The following is a 26311-nucleotide window of genomic DNA, read 5'->3' as shown; positions in this document are numbered from 1 at the left end:
TCACCTCACTGCCGTCTGTACTACGGCAGACACTCCTGGCATATGGGTTCACCCCTACAGTCCTGCACAGTCTTCAGCTCTTGTTAACAGGCAGTGTCTTCCATGGTGGCCCCTCCTGGCATACGGGGTTGCCTCAACAGTGCCACACAGACTTTGCTTTCACTGCACTTTTTTCACAGCTATCTTTGCAGCAGATCTCTTCTAGCATAAGGTGGTCACCAACTTGTATCTACACATGCATAACGACTCGATATGTGTAGCAGCCACCTCCTTTAACCTTGCACTGGGAGTCCACTTGGCAGGGCTCCCAACTGGACCTCACCCTCTCTAATTCTCTTCTCTTCCTCACAGGGCATATTAGTTTTGGCTAGCATCCAGGGGCTGGTGCTCCATGCTCCAGAGCAAGTTGTCTTGGTTTTCCTGGGTGGTGCCCCCTCAGCCAGCAGGGAGAATAGCAGGCCTTCTTCGGCCGGAGGAAGGATCCTGACTTCTGACTCCTACTGGAAGATTAGTACTCACACCAGACTCACATACTCCTGCATCCTACTGTAACCGCTAACTAACAATCAAGTAGTTGGCCTTCTGTTTACCTGCTTCAGGCGCACAAAAATCAGAAAGACTCTAGACTCTTAAGGGGCCCAGCTGACTAATGAGGAGACCTGACTGGAGAGAGACCTGGTGCCCAGAAACCTGCACTGAGGAGAAAGGGGCTGTAGGACTTACTGAAAGAAGCTTTCACAACAGTTGCAGGTAACACCTTTGACCAGGAATACCTGGTTGGTAGAGCCGACCCCCACTCCATTGTGGTCAGCCTGAAAATGCACAAAGGTCCTAGATCTCCGTGAACTGTACAGTTCTTAACTTTTTCTAGGTACCATTTGTCTTAAAATTGTACAATTCATATCCCTGGTTCCCCATAAGCTATTTAGGCGGACACACTTAATCGCAGAATATAGTGCTGGCTAGCCGGGTCTTGTGGCTTAGTGGACTAAGGCATCTACTTTAGACACCTGTGTTCAAGCTCATGGTCACAGGTTCAAATCCCAGCAGGTCCACTCAGCCTTTCATCCAAAATTCTGATGTCGTTAAAATGAGTACCATTGAGTTGGGTAACAATAAACATCTGTTATTCAGCACCCAGATACCTACGGGTTATGTGAGCTTTACAAATACATGTTATGTTATATTGACCTCCATAATATTGTGGTATAAGAATTTTGAGGACAGAATATAGAGACACAAAATATCAAAAGTACATATAGAAAAGTACAGGTTTCCTATTCCTGACTCCACATCTACGTACTTCGTAGATATAGGTATGTGGAGTTGGATATAGAAAATCTAGACATACTTACCTGTCCATATTTGTTTTCAATATTTTCTCCTCGATACTGTGTCCCATCGATATTCTGGGAGCAAAGTTCAGGGTACACACCATAATCACAAAGTGTCAAATTATTTGATCACGCTTTTACTCAGTTTCCTTTTAACTAAATTTTGGAAGCACTTGTACATGGGCAAAATATAGCCTTCATCTTCTGGCCGTACTGCTGTCAGCAAAACTGGCTGTAAAATACTGTTGCTGCTGGCACAATACATTATAGTGGCAGGAAAGACCTATTTACTGGTCACTTGCCAAGAAGTTGCTCCTATTAGCATCACCCATGTTTAAAATTGGTCTGTCAGTCCTATGCAGCCAGGCCCTTCACTCATCCATGTGAGACATACATGACAACCAAGTGTGTGGTTTATACCTGTGCAGTAAACTGTGCAAGTGACTTTGGCAACTCAGGAATACATTTTGTGAATTCCTCAGTCAAGATTTGCAGGGCTCCTACACAGCATTACAGAAGGCCTTTGTAGTGGACTAGACTCCAGGGTGTGTAGTATAGAAGACAGAGGCTACTTCTGTAGTAAAAGGATCCCCCTGCCCTTTTCTGCTCCACTGTTCTGTATATGTATTACCCTAATAGATTGTGTGTTAGTTAAGTGTGAAGCCCTTTCCCTTATTCGTACCTTTGGTTTGAGTCTTTATGGACAGGAGATTCCCCACTATCCTGCTGAAACTGTGAGACAAAGGCTGTGACTGGACCTGCGTTGGGGAATATGCCAAAGTCAGGAAATGCCTGAAACTGGTCTCAGAATCTTGTGGAATACAGAAACTCTGTTTGGGAACTGGATACAGGTTTGGCACAGAAACTACCAGATAGTGTGGCACAATTTCTCTACCAGATTCCAAGGGCCCACACCAGTGGTGAAAGAGAAATACTTTTGTGTGCAATGGTTGCTGACTGCCAAGTTCCCTTCACCAGCTTTGGGAACAGAAACCAGGACATTCTGCAAGCTGACAGGGGGTGTAGGTGTTGCTATGGGTCTGCCTTCAGGGAAGGACCTGAATAACTGATGTGGAGGGATGTTAGATGTGTCCTTGCATGAAGGTGTGGCTACCAAGAAGAGGAGTACTGCAAAGGAGCATAATGAAGCCTGCTGCAGCCCTGAGAAGGGTACACACTGTAATTTGTTGTGGTGATCCTTTGTGATCCTATGGCCCCTGATGCATGCTTAGAAGCTGTGTGCCTGTTTGGCATGGTTTTCAGGGAGATTGCAACCACATCTTCACAGTTCCCCATGAAAAGATGAAGAGCTTATGATTGTGGTGCCTGAAAAATCACACCTGCATCTTGGAAGAAAGGATTGGCGCTACATTGAGATTGCATACCTCACTCAGCTAAATCACCCACCTGCAGATGAATCACAACTGAAACCCAGGGTTGCTTTTTATTTTGCTTGGGTGGTTGATTTGTGTTTGGGCCAATGGAAGAACCACTAGTGAAGACCGACCTGAGTACTACCAGCAGAGTGTGGCCTCCATCTCTCTTGTGTACATACTGCCCCACCACATAGCTGTGTCGCGTAGGCTCTCATTATTCTAATGAGACTACTGGATTTTGAGCAACAAGATCGTCCACAGTGTGGGAGACTGAGTCTGACCCACGGTGGGTGACACCTGTTGCTCCAAATCCGGGTTTTGCTCCAGCTAACTAGCAGTGCCTCATCTCTCCTGAAAGGTAGAGATGATTGGGCAGCCAAGCGCATCACATATCATACTTCTCAGGGAAGTCGTGGTCACTCAGGTTGCATCCGGTTCTCTCATTCACAATTCCGTCTCATACATAAATGACAATGAAAGCAGTATAAGTTTTAAAGACTGGTTTAATAAAAATGACTGCATTTTAGATAGCAAAGCGTGAGCTGCAATAACCAGAACGACACAACATGGCAATATTAAAATGGTGACGAGAGTGAAGCATAAGAATAATGCTATCATATTGCCACTAAAGTCGATGGACTATTTTCTATCTGAATCATAATTTGAGCACAGCATGTTAAGCTCTAATCCTTCCTTTCAGGTTCCCCCGGGTGGACATCAACCCTCATACCTGAGCAAAGGCCTGTAGTCTGCGTTAGCATCTGCCGCAAAGCATTCAGCATACAGTTGTGGTTCCCTGGCTGGAATCTCCCTCTTAACGTGTAATGGGACTAAGAAGTGTTTTTATAATAACACAGCTAATGTTCTAAGAAAATGTCCCTACATAAAGATGTGTATTTTCTACGAATGTTGGAGACTAAACTTCTATCAAGTTCACCGATAATGTACCAAACTGTAGCCTTGACTGAAGCACAAAGTGATCAATAATGTGTTGTTTGAGAACACAGTGCTGGGCTAAGCAAAACAGTTAGATGGAAGAAATTAAAACAAGACCGTAAAACTGATTATTGTAAAAATAACAATGCAAAGCTGAATAAAATATATCTAGGTCAAAGTGCACAGCGGTCTAGTGTATTAAACTAACGTGCATGAAGCTATAACTAAAATGGCTACACAACACCCTCCCCTTGTCGGTTGAAAGTGGTTCAAGCCAAAACTAAAATTTCTCAACCTAAGATATATATAAAACCCTAGTCAATTTTGACAAGTTAAAAGGACATACAAGCACACTACTTGATAATTTAAAACATGAGCATGTGGCTTATAACCCAATTCAATGATAATGTAATTTTAGAAAAGTTCCAAATTGAGTACGAGTCATGGAACGTAGGAGATCTTTCATTTCGGAAAATGTCAGAGCCGGAAAGTCCGCGCCAAAAATGATCGAGGAGCAAGTGTGTTCCATAGCCCCAGTATCAACTAAGACGGCATCCCGTGGAGTGCCCATTGATGAGTTGATGGCAACTTCCTCCAGGAAGAGTAACTCATAATGAGCTTCACGTAGCAAACGCAGCCTCAGAGCGCATGTCTGGTAATGAACCCTCAGCAAGAACATCAACAGATCAGCATCTATTGTTGGGGGGCACTGCTGTGAAAGACAAACTTCCAGTGCATGTTCAAAAGAGCACCAGAGGCACCGGAACACAGGCTGCACACAATACAAAATCGGTCTGAATGACAAAGACCAGTCACACTCCAAGTGCTCCAGGAGTGTTGCTCCTAAATGCTGCATCCTAGGTTCACGACACAGCTGCGCAGACTGGACCACCGTCATTTGTCCTTGTTGCAGTGGGACAGCCATTATGCATAAACAACAGCAACATCAGAATGCCAGCTAATAAAGTCAAAGTTGTCGGAAATCCCCCAAAAATACTACCGTAAATTGAGTGGATAGCTTAAGGTATCAAAACGAATATGGAGGAGAAGGTGTGAACAAAACCAGAACCAACAGCTTTGAAAAAATTTGAAATTCCAGTCGTGCTGGATGCATTAAATATTCATCCTACGAGTTCACCAAAGTGTCTCGGAAAGTTCGTATTTAACAGGGACTGTATTTCTGCTGATGACCTTGCCTCTTGAAGTGCGTAGGTCTCGCGTGAAGATGTAAGGGCCACATGCTTTTGAAACAATAAAGCCTTGAGTCTACTTAACTTGTCAAAATTCACGTTTGATGTAGCAATGTAAGGCCAGATATCAGCTACCTCCTTAAATTTGGTGGGGGGGAAACAATACGTTCCTGCAGCATGTAACGACCTTAAAGACCGAAACAACGTAAACTATTCCGGCTCACATGCCACAACAGTCTTCACTATTGAGAAGGACGTAGCTGCCGTTTGAAAGCACCTGGAAAGTAGGAGTAATCAAGAGAACTGGAACTCCCTTAAGGTAACAAACCAAGTTTGCAGCCGAGGCATTACACGCCCCATGCAAGGACAGCTGTTTACAAATCATCGAATGGCTGACAGAAGTCTCGCATTCACTACCGCTAAGAAAGACCTCTTTCATGCCATTGAAGCATTTGTACGAGAAGGGAAGCTCCCACACCTCATGGATGTAACTACCTCTCAGCTTTTCATATCTGCCTACCGGAATGTGTTTCAAACAGGAGGTGAATTGAAGTGTGGAAATAGGCAGATTAATAACCCCGTGTATTAACCACTCTGCCGATGGTATTTCGGCCACGGAAAAGTCAACGTTTCTAATTTCTCAATGTTAAGCATGACATAAGTCGCTTCTTTCTTAGCAATTAGTTGTTGTTGTCATGTGAGATTAAAAGAAGAAAATATCTCCCTTGCACTGACGTGCTGCCATGGAATGCGACCCGCCTTCAATGTTTAAAGCGTCCAACCCAACTGCATAATGGACCTGATCTGACTCTGTCCATGGTATAAAGAAGACATATCAGATTGTATAATGTCTATAGCAGAAGAGACAATGTTGTTGATTGTATATATCTGGTCGGACAAGGTGTTAATCTCATCATCCACAACAGCTAATGCCTTTTTTAGATTTTCCTGATCTATTTGCCTTAACCGGGCAGCAGCATCTTGTTGGGAAAGTTTCCATATTTCATTGTATACTGCATATAAGAAACGCTTCCACATGGTGTTCTGGGGCCTGACAAGAAATCTTGTAAGTCAGTGGTGTTAGACAAGAGATTGCGGTGTTCTTTAACCGCGTTTAGTGAGGATGAGTTTAGCCACTGTTGGCATCATTTTCCTACACTATGGGGGTTATTACAACTTTGGAGGAGGTGTTAATCCGTCCCAAAAGTGACGGTAAAGTGACGGATATACCACCAGCCGTATTACGAGTCCATTATATCCTATGGAACTCGTAATACGGCTGGTGGTATATCCGTCACTTTACCGTGACTTTTGGGACGGATTAACACCTCCTCCAAAGTTGTAATAACCCCCTATATGTTGTACTGATACCTGCATGTTCTGGAGATATATAGCAAGGGTCTGGCCAACTCATCCTAAAACCAAGAGGAGTTAATAAAACGTTGATGACACCCATTGGTATCTATTGGCCACAATAACCACCCGCCTGCACGTGTCAGTGAAGCATTAAATGTACCATTCTGGACCCACTCATCGAGCTCATCTTTAGTGGCATTCGTGTATTTTTGCCATTTGTAAAATTTTGCAGGGGCAGGTATACTGGGAATGTTTAATTATCTGATTGTTGCTAAGCCTAAACAACTCGTTTGTTGCACAGTTTCATTTAAGAAGATCATCTGAGCAGGAATAAGACATGCTCTAAACAATGTTTCTTTTCCCTTGATTTGCCAATTTTTTGTTCCCCAGACACTTTTCAGATCAATTGATTTGGACCAATATTCATAACCGGGAAACAAAGGATTCCGAATATATAAATTTTGTATTAGTCAATAACATGTGTATATCTTTAGTAGGTGGTACCTTAAAGTAATACGACTCAGCATTCTTTTGATTGTGCCCAGAAAAATATGCACGTTTTTCAGAATATGTTTTAGAACTCCCTTGCGGTGGAGTTGGACAATGTTCCCATTGCGTGTAATTAAATACCATTTTGGGACTGCTCGCTCTATGTATGAAGTGGTGCCCATAATAATTATAGCAAAACATATCTCCATAATTTTCTTTGAATTGGTAAACATCTTCGTTTTCAAAGACAGTATAATATTGCAATTCTGTCATCATAGAGTCAACTGTTTTCACATCCCAATCATCAGATGCAATGCCTGGTATTACTATATAATTCATTGATAATTTGAACACATACAGTATTTGAATAATTTCCGTGGGACCATATATATCAAACATTACTTTTTCCCAAACAATCCCATCAGGAATTGGCACTGCGGAAATGTTCACAAAGGATAAATCTCTTTGAACTTTGTGTGACGAAAAATGTGGTTTCAAAACCTCCTCCACCTGTTCAACTGTTGATCTTTCAGGAAGAAAATGACCATGTATTAATAAGAAAAAAGTAATAACAAACCCAATCTAAAGTAGAAAGGCTAGGACAGTCAGAGAAAGCCATACATAGTGTCATGGAAAAATGAAATGCGTTTCTTTAAGCCAGTTTGTTAGCTTACGTGTACTTGACAAATCAGCTGTTGAAGAGGTAAATGAGTCTGAGAAATCATCGTTGAAGTCAGCAAAATAACCAGAGGCAGTTTGTGCAAATGGCGTAGCCGTTGTCAGTGGTGGAGTTGGTGTTTCCTGTGGTGGCACACTATAGACAGCAGCATCGTTTTGGCTTGTAGTCGAGTTACCTTGGTCAAATGTTTCTAAGTTAGTTGATATTAGTGGAACTAATGCAAGATCATCTTCCACCCTCCCCAAGCTCGGAGAGGTATCAGTGTTGGGATAAACAACTTGTAGCGGAACTTCTTCGTCAGTAGTGAGAGGGATTTGGGAAGTACTAGATGTTCCTCTTGGACGGCTGTGCAGGATCGGCCACGTGGTGTAATTTAACATTGTCAGTTGAGACAAAATTATTTTCTTTGGCACCTGCCAACGGTGGTAGAAGAACTGTTCTGGTACCATGTATCCCTAGTACAGGGACTGGTGCTCGATAAGAAGGGCCAGATTCCTTTTTTACTGCAACTTTTTCACATACAAGATCCCCAACTCTGGGAATCCAGCCGGTAGATGTGACTGGCACATCCTTAATTCCTGTGGAGGCGGCACGTTTGGAGGAATTATCCTCACAGAACTGTTGCAATTCCTGTAAGACAGTGACACGTTCATTTATGTCAAAAGGTGTTTCTGCTGCCTCCACGCCAGGACCATCAAGATCCGGAACATACATTTGAGTTCCAAACAGGCACTCATATGAAGTACGACCCCCCAGGGACCTTCTAGGAAGGTTATTTAGTGCTCTCTGGACTCCATACAGGTGATTAAGCCAACTACGATATGTACCAAAGACTCTGGCTGTTAAGGATTGCTTTAAATCGCGGTTTAATCGCTCCACAACACTATTTCCCTCGGGATGAAATGGAGACGAGTACTGGAGTTGGACCCCCAACGATGCCATGGTGTCCCTGAATGCCCTTGAGGAAAAAGCAGGGCCCTGGTCTGAATGGAAGGCCGCAACCGCATATAATAAGACTCACAAATCTTTAATAACAGTCCGAGCGTCAGCCAAGCATTGTGGCCACACCCATACAAATCTGGAGCATGAATCAACAGCAACTAATATGTATTTGTATGCACTATCAGCTGATAGGGGACCGCAGTGGTCCAAGTACACACACTGTAATGGTTTGTTTGAAATTAAGAGGGGTGTCTGCGGCGGGCCCTTGGCAGTAGAAACTTTGATTTGTTGACAGATGTCACAACAGAGGACATACTGCTTGGTCTCTTTGTAGAGACCTGGCCACCAATAACGGGCCTGTAAGATTGAAATTGTAGCCGCCACACCACCATGTGCAGATGCAACCCCCTCAAGAGCTGCTTTAATCAATTGTGGTCTTACATCTTTGTTAGGGATGTCTCGTACGCCTAAGCCTGGTATCTTAACTTCAGGGTTCAGCATACTTCCCATACGATAATGTTATTTGTTAGGAAATCCTTTAGGATGGGGTGTACCATCAGCCGTAGCTTTCACGGTAGCCCAAATGTCTGTGTCTGGTTTAGAACTCGAGCGAGTCACTGCAGCTACAGTGGCTACTGCCACTGCTGGCTTTGCGGCTTCATCATGCAATGTATTTCCAGCAACATGTATTCCAACGTGCTGGTGTCCAAGTGTAGTTACAACATGGACATTCGGTAGTGTCTCTTTCAGGTCAGCTACTTTCGCCCACAGTAGTCTGTGTTTAATGGTGTTGCCTTTGGAGTCTCTGCACCCTTTCTGGCGCCAATAATGCAGGTATTCATTAAATGACTGGACACAATAATATGAACCACAAACAATCAGCGTAGGCTGTGCCGGATCTGTGTGTTCCAGTACCATCAGCAGAGCTTTTAGCTCAGCCAATTGTGCTGTACAATCCGCTAGGGTCTGTGTAAAGGTATGTAGAGGACAACATTTATCCCCTTCCATATAGCCACTAACGACTGTGCAAGCAGCAGAATATTGATGTTTAGTTCCAATTGCAGATTGTGCAGAGCCATTGGTGTACATGACTCTATGATAGTGATCAATAGGCAAGGTATTTGCTGGAACTGGATATTCCACTTCATACTGTAGGAATTCCTGAGTTTGTAGCTTTGGGTCGAAAAAGTAGTCTACATCAGTGGCTGTTAGAGACGTAGCCCATTGTATCCAATGTGGATGTAGTGCTTTTGTGTTCAGAACACTAGCTTTTGTAACAGCCTCTAGGGCTGGGATCGAAGAAACCACAATAATGCGTTTTCCTTGGGCAAGGGGTCTTTCTTTAATGACAGCCATCTGTACTGCAGTGAGAATTTTCTCAGTGGGAGTAAAGCGTTGTTCAGCTGCTGAATACAAATGTAATTTGTATGCAAATGGGACTGTCTCACCTTCATTAAATGTCACATAGGTGAAACCGATGGCCCCAGCTATTACCCTGATGACCAAATGTGTTTTGTTGTCCCTTGTGTGTAAATGTTGTGCTGCAAGCATGTCTGTCTGCAATTCTCTAAGCATGCGTGTATGTTCAGTTGCCCAGAATTTTCTCGGGGCGTATTAAGTCATATAAAGGTTTTCTGCACGTAGCATAATCTGGAATGTAGGTTCTGCCAAAATTTAAGAAACCCAATAATGATTGGAGTTTTTTAATCGTATTCGGTGGTTGTAACTGTGCGCACTTTTCTAAGAATTGTGGCGCTGTCCCTTCACTTGACAGCTCATATCCTAGAAACAGGACGCTGAGGAAGGCTATTTTTGTTTTTTTGAAGTTACATTTGTAGTCAAATTCGGCAAAGCCTACAACAATGCGGGCTACCAGTCCTAAATGTTGCAGTAATTCATCATCCATGAGATATATATAATCTACATAGGACAATGCTTCAGGGTCGATCTCATATAAAATGGCAGTGACACAAGCAGTGAACAGTCCTGGGCTGTTCTTATACCCCTGAGGTAAACAACAGATTTTTTTCTGAAAGCCTAGTGCGCTAAAGCTTGTTAAGTCTCTGCTTTCAGGCGCTATATTCTGGCAGAAAAACCCATTGGAAATGTCTAGTTTTGTTTTGTATTTTTTACGCACTATGTTGCTCATTAGTGCAGTGCTATGTGAATTTTGTATAGCATAGATGCATGTATAACTATTTAGATGTCTGTAGTCTAAGACTATTCTGTAAGAATGGTCTGGTTTAGCTACGGGGAATACAGGGTTATTCATTGGCGAGACACAGGGTTCAATCACACCCTGATACTCTAATTGCATGAGTATTTCTCTCACTGGTGCTTTTGCTTCATGTTTTATAGGATACTGCGGTTGTGGCTTAGGTTCACTTTTAATGGGAATTACATGGTAGGGGGAATCCTTATCCCATCCTACTTGATTTCTGTATAATGCAGGTGCTTGTGCTAGAGCCCAGTCAGTGGAATAGGATTCAGCTAGTTCCTCTGGAACAAGGGGCGAGAAGGAAGGCTTAATGGCTTCTTCTCCATATGGGCAGGTACGGACAAAGTCAGGCGGCCAATCTTGTTCGCCCATCGAGACATCATACCCTTTTACTATGCAATCCCAAAAGATTGCGACTATTGTGCGTTCAATGTCTCCTTCTAATTGTAGTGTTACTTTGTACACTCTATCAGGCTTGGAGACACGCATGTCCGCTGTTTCTACTTGTGTAAAGTCATCAGTTGCTTTCACCTCCAGATGCTCTAGAAGATTCCGGCAAACTATTGTGACCTCTGCCGCGCTGTCTAACAATGCTAGAGCCAATTCTTGTTCTTCAAGAGGACCCTCTTCCTGTGTGGCATGTCAGACTGCGACTGCTGCCACTTTTTTATTTTTAAATTGTTGTTTTTGTTGGGCAGGTTTCTCTTTCTTTTTAACAGAAAACTCCAAAGAGCGTTGTGATTCCTGTCTCGGTTTCACGTACTCTGTTCTGCGCTCTGATCACCCACCTCTCTCATTTCTCTTTTCTGATGAGTCCTGAAAGGAACGAGATTGGCGTGAATCAGTATATTGATATCTATCAGACGTTTTGATATTATCTCTATTTCTGAGATTATACCTATTCTGTGGGGTCTCTGTACGCGGAGATTCTCCCCTTTCTTTTTTAGGTGTTTGTTCTTTTTTATCCTTAGTGTTTCTTATTACCCTCAGGTTGTTGTTTGGCGTTATCTTTATTTGATTTACCCTGGAATTGAGGTTTTTGTGGTCTGGCCCCTAGGCTATCTCGACCGATACTGGAATAGGTTTCTGCTATTATTTTAGTCAGCTCTCGTTCGTGATCTTGTTGCGGAACGGCACAATGCCGAATGCGCACTGCAAGTGCAACTGCTTCCCCTTTAAGGTTACTTAAAATGATTGAGGACACTGTGGCAAAATTGCCCATCAATTGCATCCCCAAATCTAGGGCCGGGGAGAGCCCCATATTCATCTTGAATTTGTTTCAGCACTTCTGGTAAATTGTCAAGTTTCGGTGTACCGTGTGCGGTTGTGTAGAGCGCGGCAAATACCGTAGCCCAGGATTACAGTTTTCTACTGTAGGGACCATCCCAAAGGGCAAGCACATATTTAATATTCTATGTTTATCCGGAGGTCCCGTATGGGGAAATACTGCCTCCAGCGTATTAATTTTTTGTGCTAACCAAAACGGAGTTTCTTCTCATTTGGGGGGTTCTTTACACATAATCGAATGTACAGTCACAGGATTTATACCTGCCGTTACTGCATGTGGGTGCACTGGAGCAGCACGTGCTGGGTTTGTATTTAATGTTTGCGTCACGAATTGTACTAAATTTCCAACCGCAGGATGTGGTGTATAGGTGGCCAATAAGGCCAGGTAGGACCGTCATTACTTAGTGGACCTAACCTTACTGGTAATATTGTATGGGGTAGGGCGCCATCAAGCCAATTACTTTGTTCTTGATAAGATAGAGGTATCTCTAGATATGCGTACGCTCTGTATTGTCCAGGCGCATCAGCAGGTGTATATTGCTGAAAAGTATTTGTGTTCCCATCAACTGCTGGAAATGTGACCCAAGAGTTAAAAAGTTCTGTTCTATAAGCTGTGTGGGCATCCACCACAAATGTGACTGGACCTCCCTGGGCTGTTAGGCTATTTGCTAATAAGTGTCCTGTTAGAGGTTGTCTCGTGTTAATAGCTATTTGTACATGTTGGGGATTCACCATGATAGTAACACTATGAGTTCAGAGAAGGCACACCAAAATGGGGTTTCCTTTTAAAGTTCAAGCTTGAACAACCGCCAGTTGTAATAGGATTACTTACACAACTGTGGTGGAAATCCTCAGTACCACAGACGTCTCCGCATACGGCATTGAGGTATCATTATATATAATGAGACAGAGATACTCCGGAGGACCCGAAAATTAGAGCCTGACCAAATGTTGGCTGCGCCATGTCGCGTAGGTTCTCATTATTCTAATGAGACTACTGGATTTTGAGCAGCAAGATCACCCCCAGTGTGGGAGACTGAGTCTAACCCACTGTGGGTGACACCTGTCGCTCCAAATCCGGGTTTTGCTCCGGCTAACTAGCAGTGCCTCATCTTTCCCAAAAGGTAGAGATGATTGGGAAGCTGAGCGCATGACATATCATACTTCTCAGGGAAGTCGTGGTCACTCAGGTTGCATCCAGTTCTCTCATTCACAATTGGGTCTCATATATAAATGACAATGAAAACAGTGTAAGTTTTAAAGATTGGTTTAATAAAACAACTGCATTTTAGATAGCAAAGTGTGAGCTGCAATAACCAGAACAACACAACATGACAATATTAAAATGGTGACGATGAGAGTGAAGTGTAAGAATAATGCTATCATATTGCCAATAAAGTTGATGGACTGTTTTCTATCTGAATCATAATTTGAGCACAGCATGTTAAGCTTTAATCCTGCCTTTCAGGTTCCCCTGGGAGGACATCAACCCTCATACTTGAGCAAAGGCCTGTAGTCTGCGTTAGCATCTGCAGCGAAGCATTCAGCATACAGTTGTGGTTCCCTGGCTGGAATCTCCCTCTTAACGTGTAATGGGACTAGGAAGTGTTTTTATAATAACACAGCTAATGTTCTAAGAAAATGTCCCTACGTAAAGATGTGTATTTTCTACGAATGTTGGAGACTAAACTTCTACCACGTTCACTGACAATATACCAAACTGTAGCATTGACTGAAGAACAAAGTGATCAAGAATGTGTTGTTTGAGAACATAGTGCTGGGCTAAGCAAAACAGTTAGATAGAAGAAATTAAAACAAGATCATAAAACTGGTTATTGTAAAAATAACAATACGAAGCTGAATAAAACATATCTAGGTCAAAGTGCACAGCGGCCTAGTGTATTAAACTAACGTGCATGAAGCTATACCTAAAATGGCTACACAACAGCTGGAGAGCACACTTCCAAAGCAGACATGAGGTCAGAGACTTTAGCTGCGTAATATGAGCTAGGGCTTACTCAACAAGTCTGTCCTGGATGGTCCATAAAGGACACACACACAACCTTGAGCAATACACCCCCTGCTTACACATGGTGGAAGTCAGCTGACCCCCTACAAAGGAACGCAGCAAGGTTCAATGCAAGTGTTTGGCATTGCTTTTAGGACTGGGCATAATTCATTATAAGGGCTACAGAATTGACTTCAGTTAGAGGTAGAGAACAGAAGGGCTTTATGAGACTTGGAAAAACCTTCCATCTACCATTTGGGAACAGCCCAAGCAGAAATCACAAAGCTCCCTGAAATAGCTAGTTATACCTTGACCGTAGTATTCCTCATATCTGTCCACTGAATTTCCTATGTTCAGTGTTTTATAGTATGTGAGATGTAAAGTGTGTTTTCCTATATGCAAAGATGTATCAGGACATTGATCTGTTGCCAGCTATTGTTACTTTAAGTTTCAAGTTTAGAACCTACACCATCTTCCTGAGTCAGTCTTGGGCTGCTCAACTTCTCTGCCCCGCAGCACAAGTGCTAAATGGGTGTACTTGTTGCTCAGCTTTTGGTTCAAAAGCCCCAGGACACCAGTGGTAAAAGACGTTTATTGTTCCAACTTGAGCACAGTCTCCACTCTCTGCTGTGGTACCTGAAAAAGTTCAAACACATGCAGTGCATGCCTATAGTGCCCATCAGAAATCACATGCTTACATACTCAGATAACTGGAAACTAACTTGCACTCCATATAATAGTTTTCCAGAAACAAGCTCTGAAACATGCTTCCCTAGATATCCAGCAATGCAAAAATTATGCCTTTCACCTTTTAATATCTCCTTTGCACAAGAATGACACCCCTTGACATTCATTGTGCCCACAGCAAGGATAATAACACATGTGCACCATACCGAAAAGACCAATGCAGTCCCACAAAACCACCACTTAAATCAATAAGATATTTAGCTAAGACAGAATGATAAAAACTTGTATATTGCCTCATGCCTTAAACTGTAGAGCCTAAATGTATTGCTAGGATTTTTTAAATGTAAATTGCAATTATGATTTGACCCAATTTTCTGCTTCCAGATTGCATTTGTTGTATTTTTCGAAGTGAGTGCGTTGATCTGTATCTCTGTTTTTACCTTCTATCCCTTATTCTTTCCCTTTCTGACCTTTTTTTTTCTTTCCCCAGGAGAAATTCCAGAACTTTTCAGTGATGAGGATGTTGACAATATCATTTCTAGCATTAGAAGTGAGATACGAAGCCTTGGTTTAAGTGACGACAAAGACAATTGTTGGAGATTCTTTTTAGATCGAGTACGACTGCAATTAAAAGTAAGATACTAATTTGATTGCAATTTATTCTATTATGACTGGTATAATGAAATGTTACTTTACTACCAATAATAAAACTAATTCCATTCAAGACTGTAAGTCACGGAATTGGTGCACTACAGAGACTACAATATCAACACTTTACACTGCATTAACTGGACTAATTCATCATACAATGGAGGATGAGCAATCAACAAACAGGACGTGAAGTTTTGAAGGAAAGTAGGGAGGTGGTTGTGTCGCGTAGGCTCTCATTATTCTAATGAGACTACTGGATTTGAGCGGCAGAATCGCCTGCGGTGTGGGGGACTGAGTCTAACCCACTACAGGTGACACCTGTCGGCCTAATCCGGGTTTTGCTCTGGCTAACTAGCAGTGCCTCATCTCAACGCAAGAGCAGGGATGAGTGGACAGCCGAGCGCATGACACAATTGACTCCTCAGGGAAATCCTGGTCACTCAGATCGCATCCCTTTCTCTCAGTTACATTAGTCTCACATGTACAAGGACAGTCAGAGGCAGTATATGTTTCAATAGGGTTTTAATGAAGCAACTGCATCTTAGATAATAAAGTATGTACTGCAATAAAGAGGATGATGAAGCATGACAGGATTAAAACTGTGACAAGGAGAGTAAAGCATAAAAATAACACTACCATATTGTCACTAAGGTCATTACTATAATCCCTACCTAGGCTATATTAGAGCACAGCATATTAAGCTCTAGTTCTGCCCTTCAGGTTCCCCTGGGAAGAAGACATCCCTCATACCTGAGCAAGAGGCCTGAAGTCTGCATAGGCAGCTGTACCGAAGCATTCAGCAATCAGCATACAGTTGTGGTGATCTGGCTAGAATCTCCCTCTAATATGTGTGGGACAGAGAAGTGTTTTTATAATAAAACAGCTGATGTTCTGAGAAAATGTTGCTACGTAAGGATGTGTATGTTTCTATGAACACCAGAGACAAAGCGTTACCACATTTACCGGCAGCCTATCTTACTGCAGCCTAGAGAAAAGCACAGAGTGAAAGAAATGTCTTGTTTAAAAACGCAGTGCTGGTCTAGGCTAAGAACTGCTAGATAATCAGAAATAAAACAAGACTGCAAATGTGGCTATTGTTAAAATAATAAACAAAACTGAATAAAATATATCTAGGTTAAAGTGCACAGTGGCAGGCCTAGTGTGTTAGAATAATGTGTATGGAGCTATAACTAAAATGGATGCAAAACAGTTGAGGTTTGATGTGTTAGCAGCTGAAAGTGGTAAGACTTTTCAATGCCCTCTATGGTTTTGGATACCCGGGTGTGTATCTTGTTTTGTGCCCTGTGTTTAGCAGAATGCCATCCTTTTTGATGCTGGTAAAGGAAGGTGTTTGATTGCCTCTTTAGGTTATATAGTGTATGTGTAGCAAAACAGAAGCTTTTGTCCAGGGAAGAGAATGTGTATTAGCGAGATTCAATGCGTAAACTTCTACAGCAGTGCAGCTAATATGTTCCTGGTGTACTGTTTGGAGACGCTTTCTTGAAGGAGAAGTGCTAGCCAATATTTATAACGTAAAGAACCTCAAACTCAGCAGATGTAGGAGCTCCTCAAAACATTGATTGACAGAATGGGCATCGGAGGAGCACTGGATAAATAGTTCAAGTTTTCTGTGTTAAAGAGATATCAGTAGATACAAATTGGAAACTCCCTCTCCATACCATACTCTGTTCTCTCTGACATATGGTTTCTCCCTAAACCCCCTCTTCTTTTAGAGTGAATGAGGAACAACTTGATGACCAACTGACAAAACAGTGTCTTTGTTTTTACCAGTTTGCTGGCAATGCTAAGTTAAATATAAAAATATACTGCACTAACAGCTTTAATACAAATACCTGATCCGAAAGGGAATACAAACTTGATGACCACTATGAAGCTCACATGAAAACTTCTTTCCTAACCCAAGGTTGGCCAGCCAACTCAAAGAAATGGGCCAAAACTAAACCAACTCCAAGACACAAGCATTTGACCCATCAATTGTCATTGTTATAAAACTATTCTGATACCAAATCATCAAACTTTTACATTGCAAAATTGATATTGAAGAATTTGCCAGAAATGCAATGTTCCACATAAACTACACCGTAATCTCACATCTTTCCTTCCTAAAAATACCTTGTTAGATATACAACTACTGGCGATTTCTCAGATTGCTTTTGGAAATGGACTACAACCAGGCCTCCGTCAATGACACCCGGCTTCTTTTCTTAAAAAGACACTATGGAGTATTGTGAGAAAACAGGGCTGATTGCAGAGGCCCCCTAACTTTTTGCCCCCATTTTCCACTTTATGCTGGTGTTTTCCTGACTCTGATGGTGCCCTGGGTACTGCTAACCAGTCCCAGGGCCTGTGCTCTGTGTAAAATGGATATGCAAATTAGGCTAATTATAATTGGCTAAGTTAACCTACCTATAAGTCCCTAGTATATGGTAGGGCATGTAGGTTTAGGGACCACAGCATAGGTGGTGCACACCTAGGTGCACTGCTGAGGTGCCCAGTGTCATTTTAAAAGCAGGCCTGCCTTGCTGGCTGCTTTTGAATTAAAGTTATATGCAAATTCGACTTTGGAATTAAAGGTACTTCCAAAGTCTTAAACTACCTTATTTTTACATATAAGTCACCCCTAAGGTGTGCCCTATGTGCCCCTAGGGCTGGGTGCCATGTAACTATAAGCAGGGACTTTATAAAAATAGATTTATAAGCCCTGGTGAGGTAAAAACAGCCAAATTCGTTTTTCCCTCATTGAAGTAAATGGCCTTCATAGGCTAGAATGGGCAGACTTTATTTTAAATTTTAAAGTCTCCTTAAATGTTACATACCAAGAATTTGGTATCAAATTAATTGTTGTAATAAATCCCACAACTTCCAGTTGTTGGATTTAATATAACTTGTTCAGGTAAAAAGTTTAGACTTTACCTAAAAAGTTGCCAATTTCAGCTCTGCATTGTTTTTGCTGCTGTGCTCTGATTGGCCAGCCTGCAGCAGCTTCTGCCAGGCTGCCTTGATGAGGTGTGAAGTGGCCTGGCTTCACACAAAGGAATGTGCTTGGGGGAGAGAATCTCCCCTCAGCAGATGGTGAGGCAGGAAGGGGGAGGGCTGCCAAACTGGTCTTCAAAGGCAGAGAAGGACATTTGGAGCACCCAGCAACACCCCCACATCCTGCAAACCCAGACAATTAGGTGCCCCCTTGATTAGATTAGGAGAGGGCAGGAGAGGGGTGTGTTTATGATTTTTAGCCACACCAGTGGGTGGGCCCAGCCAGATGTAACCTCCAAAAATCAGATTCATCCATGTTGGATTTTTAGAGACTGTTGCCTTCTGGGATGGATTTTTGCCACACTTCCCAGGAAGTGGTCATCACAGGGGGACGACCCTGTCCCTGATTGGAGAACCAGGGCCCCCCTGCTTTTCACCCAGGAGCAAGGATAAAACTGGCAGACCTGCACCCACACCTCAGATCCCTACCAGATTTCAACAAGAAAAGAACTAAAGGAGAAGAAGGACTGCCCTGCTGGCCCCCTGGCCTGCACCTGGAACCTGCACGCAGAAGGACTGCACCAGCTGCACACTTGGGCTTCACCACAGGAAGGACTTTGCCTGGCTTCAACTGGTTCAAGGAGGGACTCCCTGTTTGCTACAGGTGAAAAATTGCTAACCAGAGTCCCCTGCACCAACTCCTGAAGAAAGCGACCAGCTGACCACTGTCCAGTGGCCAAAAAGGAGTTTGCGCCAGGTGCATTCTGGGAGTTGAAGTCTGCACCCCCCAAGGACCATCACAGAACTTCTGGACCCTTGGGGTGAGCTGTGGACCCCAAAAGAACCTTAAAAGGACATCTGGGTGAAGCCCCAGAAGTTTGGAGAAGATTTGAGAATTTTTGAAAAAAAGCTCCAGAGAGGGACCGACCCGCCGCGGAAATTCTAGCCGGCTTGCCTCAACCGCGACCCGGCCTGATTTGGTGGTTCGTCCCGGTAAAGAAAAATCTCCGAAAAAGAGACTAAGTCCGAAGGTAAAAAGTTGACCGGGACCTCCCAGCCATCGTATCCGAGAAGGGCTCCATGGACGTCAGATCAAGATCCAGGTTTACCCCGGTCGAAGGATTTTCACCTCGAAAAAACGACTAAGTCCGAAGGTAAAAATCTCCACCGAGGAATCCAGCATCGCGTATCCGGACAAGGGCTCCAGGAGGTCGGATTCGACTGGCAGGTTCGTCCCGCTGAAGAAAATCTTCAAAATAAAGACAAAGTCAGAAGGTAACTTTTTAACCGAGGCCTCCCGCGACCTGTAGCCAAGCAAGGCTCCATCGCGGTCGGCCTGAAAGTTTGACTTTGCCCCGGTCGAGGTGCAACCAGATGACCCGATTGGCGCTTTTTGTTTCTAAGCGCTAGAAAAGTAATAATTATTTAAAAATTCATATCTCCGGTTCCCCTGAACCGATTTTAATCATTTTTGTGTCATTTTAAAGATAAAAATATAAACTATTTTTATAAATTGGTTTTGGATTTTTAAACTGTTTCCTGTGTTTTATTTGATTACTGTTTTGTGATATTTGAATGCTTTACACTTTGTCTCCTAAGTTAAGCCTTGACGCTCGTTGCCAAGCTACCAAGGGTTGAGCTGGGATTAATTTACTGAGACCTAACTGTACCTTGGTGGAGGTTAGTGGCTTGTTGCTAGGTGTAGGTACATACCTGCCCTACCAATAACCCATTTTCCAACATTTTTGGAAGCAGCGACGGGATCCTGTACTTGTGTTCAATATCACGTTACAGTTTTAGGTAAAACAAATTAAAAATCCTTTAAATTGTCCTAGTGCAAAAATTGTTTTTAATTTTTAATTTGGATTAATTTCAATTATTGAATTTTTGTAATTTTTCTAAATTCTTGTTTCCAATTTTTGCAAAACGTTTTTGTTGACACAAAACTAGGGAACCATGGAGCTTGATCTGGCTAGCCTACCCACACTGACAGTAGTCCAGCTTAGGGGGTTGTGTATTGAAAGAGGGTTGCCTGCAACCACTGATCTCAGGAAGCAAATCCTGATCACATCCCTGACAGCATGGGCTGGGGCCCAAGAGGTAGAGTCAGAAGAAGTTCCAGAGGAGGGAGAAAGAAGGGAGGATGCAAGCTCTAACCACTCAGGGGAGGGAAGGCATCTGAGCCTAAGTGAGGATGAGGAAGAACGGTCCTCAGTAAATACAGTCACTAGGGGCAGACCCAAAGCTAGTGGTGGGAAGGGGGTCCTTTCAGGAGGAGAGAACCCATCCATCAGAGAAAGAGAGCTGGAGGCCCAGCTAGCATACATAGCTTTGGAAGCAGACAAGCTGGCCCTAGAAAAGAAAAAGTGGGCATACAAAGAGAAAAGAGATGGAGGCAGCGATAAAGAAGCTGAGGTGTCCATGGGTGGGGGAGTTTGCCCCAGATTACCCAAGGGGGTGGTTCCTGCTTATGTAGAGGGGGATGACATAGATAAGTGGCTGGGGGCCTTTGAGAGGGCACTCCAAATGAGAAGGGTTAGGCCTCAATACTGGGGTTCCCTTTTGTGGGAGTTGGTCCCCAACTCAGGGAAGGATAGGCTTCTGACCTTAAGGGGGGAGGAGGCAGATTCATACCCTAGTATGAATAGGTGCTTAGCCAAGAAGTTTGGTCTGACCCCAGAGCAATATAGAATGAAGTTCAGGGACACCCAGAAGGTCAGTACCCAGTCTTGGGTTGACTTTGTGGACATTTCACTAAAGGCACTAGAGGGCTGGATTATTGGTAACAAAGTAGATACTAATGAGGGGTTATACAATCTGATCATGAGAGAGCACATCTTGACCAATTGTACCCAAGAAAGGTTACTCCAGCATCTAGTGGACTCTAAGCAGACCAACCCTAGAGAGCTAGGGGAGGCAGCTGATGAGTGGTTGAGAACCAGGGTGGTTGTCAAGTCCCAGGGGGGAGACTCCAAGAAGGGGGGGACAGGTCCCCAAAAACCTAAGGAGGGAGGTGGTAAGCCCACCACAGAGACTCCCTCTGTACCCCAGAACCCTAAGAAGGAGGAGAGTAAATCCCACTCGCACTCTGACAAGCAGAGACAGGGAGACACAGGGTTAAAAAAGCTCTTGGACAGTAGGGCTTGCTTTGACTGTCAGCAGACAGGTCACTTCAGAGGAGATGCAGCCTGTCCAAAGAAGGTGGTTAGCACTGGGCTGTCCAGTGTAGCCATAGAGGAGGATTCCTCAGATGATGAAGTCCTCCTAGCATTGAGCTGGGAGACAGGACCAGATGGTAAGCTGGTGATCCCTGAGGGTGGGAGTAGGCACTTCCACCACATTCAAGTGAATGGGATCCCTACCACTGGCCTGAGAGACACCTGTGCCAGTCACACTATAGTGAGTGACCGGTTAGTGACCCCAGACATGTATGTCCCAGGAAAGACAAAGAAAGTCAGGATAGCCACAGGGGAGGTCACCTCCAAACCTGTAGCCATAGTGCCCCTAGAGAGGGAGGGTATCCTTGACTGGATTAGGGTGGTAGTCAGTGCTGACCTTCCCCTAGATTGTATCCTGGGCAATGACCTCCCAGAGGTAAGTCTGGTCACAGATGGGGTGGTCGCCCAGGGCGCCCCCCCAACCCAAAGTCCTGGGGAGTCAGTCCCTACAGTTAGGAGACAGGGGTCCCCAAGAAAAGGAAAGAAGAAAAGGAAGGGTAGGCCACTCTTAAAGAGAGTTCCAGGGAGCCAAGGGCCTTCTGCCCCAGTAAGGGGGGAGCCCAGAGTTGGCACTGGTGAGGCCTCACCTGACCCCAAGGAAGTCCTGAGTAGTCAGGCAGCTGTCCAGATGCAAGGTGTTGCCCCTGCACTGACAGAAGGGAGAGTGGAAGGAGGGTGTCTGCCACAGGAGGTGGTAGCCCCCCACTCTAGACAGCAAGAGGGGTGCCAGGACCCCAAAGATGCCCCTAAAGCAGCTCAGCCACCTGTCAGTGGAGAGCTTAGGGTGTGGTTCTGGGTACTGACAGCCGTCAGTAGCCTCTGCTGGGTGCTAGCCTTCCTGGCAGCAATGTACTTGGCCTGGGAGGCAGACCCCAGGGCCAATAGCAAAGTAGGCCCCCTGACCCTATTGGTCATGGTGGGGTTGCTCAAGTGTTGGGTGACCTCTTTGGGTAAGCTAAGTGTTGCCCTAGCAAAGTTTGGAGTAGGGGAGGTGGGCACCTCACTACCCAAGTTGGGAGAGAGAAAGGAGGAAGACCCCCCTAGAGGGAAGTTTCAGTTTGAGTTGGGTCCTTTTACTGTTGGGATGGCTTCACTACCCATAGGGAGTGACCCTGACAGGAGGATATAAGGCAGAGTAGGCCCTGCAAAGGGACAGCCAGTTTTCTTCACTGTCTTCCTCGCCTAACAGGCCAGGAAGACTCTCCCAGGGTTGGGCTGAGTCTCCTGGGTGTGTGGGCTGGGGGGGGGGGGGGGTTGTGTGAGAAAACAGGGCTGATTGCAGAGGCCCCCTAACTTTTTGCCCCCATTTTCCACTTTATGCTGGTGTTTTCCGGACTCTGATGGTGCCCTGGGTACTGCTAACCAGTCCCAGGGCCTGTGCTCTGTGTAAAATGGATATGCAAATTAGCCTAATTATAATTGGCTAAGTTAACCTACCTATAAGTCCCTAGTATATGGTAGGGCATGTAGGTTTAGGGACCACAGCATAGGTGGTGCACACCTAGGTGCACTGCTGAGGTGCCCAGTGTCATTTTAAAAGCAGGCCTGCCTTGCTGGCTGCTTTTAAATTAAAGTTATATGCAAATTCGACTTTGGAATTAAAGGTACTTCCAAAGTCTTAAACTACCTTATTTTTACATATAAGTCACCCCTAAGGTGTGCCCTATGTGCCCCTAGGGCTGGGTGCCATGTAACTATAAGCAGGGGCTTTATAAAAATAGATTTATAAGCCCTGGTGAGGTAAAAACAGCCAAATTTGTTTTTCCCTCATTGAAGTAAATGGCCTTCATAGGCTAGAATGGGCAGACTTTATTTTAAATTTTAAAGTCTCCTTAAATGTTACATACCAAGAATTTGGTATCAAATTAATTGTTGTAATAAATCCCACAACTTCCAGTTGTTGGATTTAATATAACTTGTTCAGGTAAAAAGTTTAGAATTTACCTAAAAAGTTGCCAATTTCAGCTCTGCATTGTTTTTGCTGCTGTGCTCTGATTGGCCAGCCTGCAGCAGCTTCTGCCAGGCTGCCTTGATGAGGTGTGAAGTGGCCTGGCTTCACACAAAGGAATGTGCTTGGGGGAGAGAATCTCCCCTCAGCAGATGGTGAGGCAGGAAGGGGGAGGGCTGCCAAACTGGTCTTCAAAGGCAGAGAAGGACATTTGGAGCACCCAGCAACACCCCCACATCCTGCAACCCCAGACAATTAGGTGCCCCCTTGATTAGATTAGGAGAGGGCAGGAGAGGGGTGTGTTTATGATTTTTAGCCACGCCAGTGGGTGGGCCCAGCCAGATGTAACCTCCAAAAATCAGATTCATCCATGTTGGATTTTTAGAGACTGTTGCCTTCTGGGATGGATTTTTGCCACACTTCCCAGGAAGTGGTCATCACAGGGGGACGACCCTGTCCCTGATTGGAGAACCAGGGCCCCCCTGCTTTTCACCCAGGAGCAAGGATAAAACTGGCAGACCTGCACCCACACCTCAGATCCCTACCAGATTTCAACAAGAAAAGAACTAAAGGAGAAGAAGGACTGCCCTGCTGGCCCCCTGGCCTGCACCTGGAACCTGCACGCAGAAGGACTGCACCAGCTGCACACTTGGGCTTCACCACAAGAAGGACTTTGCCTGGCTTCAACTGGTTCAAGGAGGGACTCCCTGTTTGCTACAGGTGAAAAATTGCTAACCAGAGTCCCCTGCACCAACTCCTGAAGAAAGCGACCAGCTGACCACTGTCCAGTGGCCAAAAAGGAGTTTGCGCCAGGTGCATTCTGGGAGTTGAAGTCCGCACCCCCCAAGGACCATCACAGAACTTCTGGACCCTTGGGGTGAGCTGTGGACCCCAAAAGAACCTTAAAAGGACATCTGGGTGAAGCCCCAGAAGTTTGGAGAAGATTTGAGAATTTTTGAAAAAAAGCTCCATAGAGGGACCGACCCGCCGCGGAAATTCTAGCCGGCTTGCCTCAACCGCGACCCAGCCTTATTTGGTGGTTCGTCCCGGTAAAGAAAAATCTCTGAAAAAGAGACTAAGTCCGAAGGTAAAAAGTTGACCTGGACCTCCCAGCCATCGTATCCGAGAAGGGCTCCATGGACGTCGGATCAAGATCCAGGTTTACCCCGGTCGAAGGATTTTCACCTCGAAAAAACGACTAAGTCCGAAGGTAAAAATCTCCACCGAGGAATCCAGCATCGCGTATCCGGACAAGTGCTCCAGGAGGTCGGATTCGACTGGCAGGTTCGTCCCGCTGAAGAAAATCTTCAAAATAAAGACAAAGTCAGAAGGTAACTTTTTAACCGAGGCCTCCCGCGACCTGTAGCCGAGCAGGGCTCCATCGCGGTCAGCCTGAAAGTTTGACTTTGCCCCGGTCGAGGTGCAACCAGATGACCCGATTGCCGCTTTTTGTTTCTAAGCGCTAGAAAAGTAATAATTGTTTAAAAATTCATATCTCCGGGTCCCCTGAACCGATTTTAATCGTTTTTGTGTCATTTTAAAGATAAAAATATAAACTATTTTTATAAATTGGTTTTGGATTTTTAAACTGTTTCCTGTGTTTTATTTGATTACTGTTTTGTGATATTTGAATGCTTTACACTTTGTCTCCTAAGTTAAGCCTTGACGCTCGTTGCCAAGCTACCAAGGGTTGAGCTGGGATTAATTTACTGAGACCTAACTGTACCTAGGTGGAGGTTAGTGGCTTGTTGCTAGGTGTAGGTACATACCTGCCCTACCAATAACCCATTTTCCAACAAGTATCCTACATTATCTCAATCATGGCCATATTTGAGTTTCTTTACCAATAAGTTTATCTCTTTGGTTACTTTGCCTGGAACTCGGATCTGACTACCTTGTTTGGTTCTAATGAAATTTGCCATAACAACCCTGAATTTTATAAACCATATACTTCTGGTAAAAGCAGGATCATAGCAAGCTGAATCCTTTTTTAAAATGTAGGAACCCAAGTTTAAAGAGATATCAACTTTGAAACAATACTTCTCAAGCATGATGCCGAAGATTTGTAGGCACAGAAAATTCCACTCAAATACTAAATGAATGCCTTCTGCATATTTGAAACTTGTATTCAGCTGTGCTCCTATGCCCAGCCTTGCGTTCATTATGACCTCTGAACTAAAACCGATTACTTTTCAAAATGTATTTTTTTATTGAATCAACAATTTCTGTTATTTTCTTAGGTACACCTTTATCTTGGAATGCGAGATAACTATGTGATCTAATGTGAATATATCAAATATTTAAAATCCTCAGACATCTGATTTTAGGGTTATAGTATGCCCTATCAAAATTCAAATAAAGCAAGCCTGGGCAAACCAATAGATCTGTCCTTCATATGCTGATTCAATTGTTACATTTTTGCTTACATGTTGTATTGCAAGCATTTGCCACAAAAAGGGAAAAAAGCATACATACTCCTATAATTGGCCATCATATATTTGAAGTAAAAAAAAATAAGATTTAAAAAGAATTCATGTATGTGGCCAGCAATATTTTTTTAATAAGAAGTATTTCAATTAGATTGATTGTATTGACAATCAATCAAGAGCTCAAATTGCCAGCAACCAAAATGTCACAGTGTCTCGTGAACTCCTTCTCCGAGCAAATTTAAAAAGGAGACAAAATAAATTACCTTATAACTAGGCATTCAAAGGGCAGGCAAGATGAATAGCAAGTGCTTGAAGAAATTAGAAAAAAAAACTCAAAGGTTAAAAAATAACACTTTGAACCAGCTATGACTTTGTAGAGAAGGAGCTATTTTAATAGAATGTGAACATTGTGCACTGGATTTGTGCAGTCACTAAACATGAAGGAATTCATTGCGTCACGTGGGGTGATCCATTGTCCCATGCTGTATGCTGTGGTGGGTGGAAGCACAGTCTGAACTGGAATTTAACAGACCAGTGGATTCAGCCTGCTGACCAACAAGCCCCTCGTT

At 43.9% G+C, this 26311-nt stretch overlaps 1 protein-coding gene across 1 annotated transcript in view; it reads left to right on the top strand.

Annotated features, from left to right (window-relative positions):
* DNAH11 (dynein axonemal heavy chain 11) overlaps nt 1–26311 on the top strand; it is a 2866633-nt gene that overhangs the window by 1760870 nt on the left and 1079452 nt on the right. Inside the window, exon 54 of the mRNA XM_069211469.1 lies at nt 14993–15135. Coding sequence (XP_069067570.1) covers nt 14993–15135 — 143 coding nt within the window. The remainder of the gene's footprint in view (nt 1–14992; nt 15136–26311) is intronic.

This window comes from Pleurodeles waltl, chromosome 10 (assembly GCF_031143425.1).
Source record: "Pleurodeles waltl isolate 20211129_DDA chromosome 10, aPleWal1.hap1.20221129, whole genome shotgun sequence".
In the NCBI taxonomy this organism is placed as follows: Eukaryota; Metazoa; Chordata; class Amphibia; order Caudata; family Salamandridae; genus Pleurodeles; species Pleurodeles waltl.
Note: the sequence above shows the minus strand (reverse complement) of the source record. Positions and strands in the feature narration are given on the sequence as shown.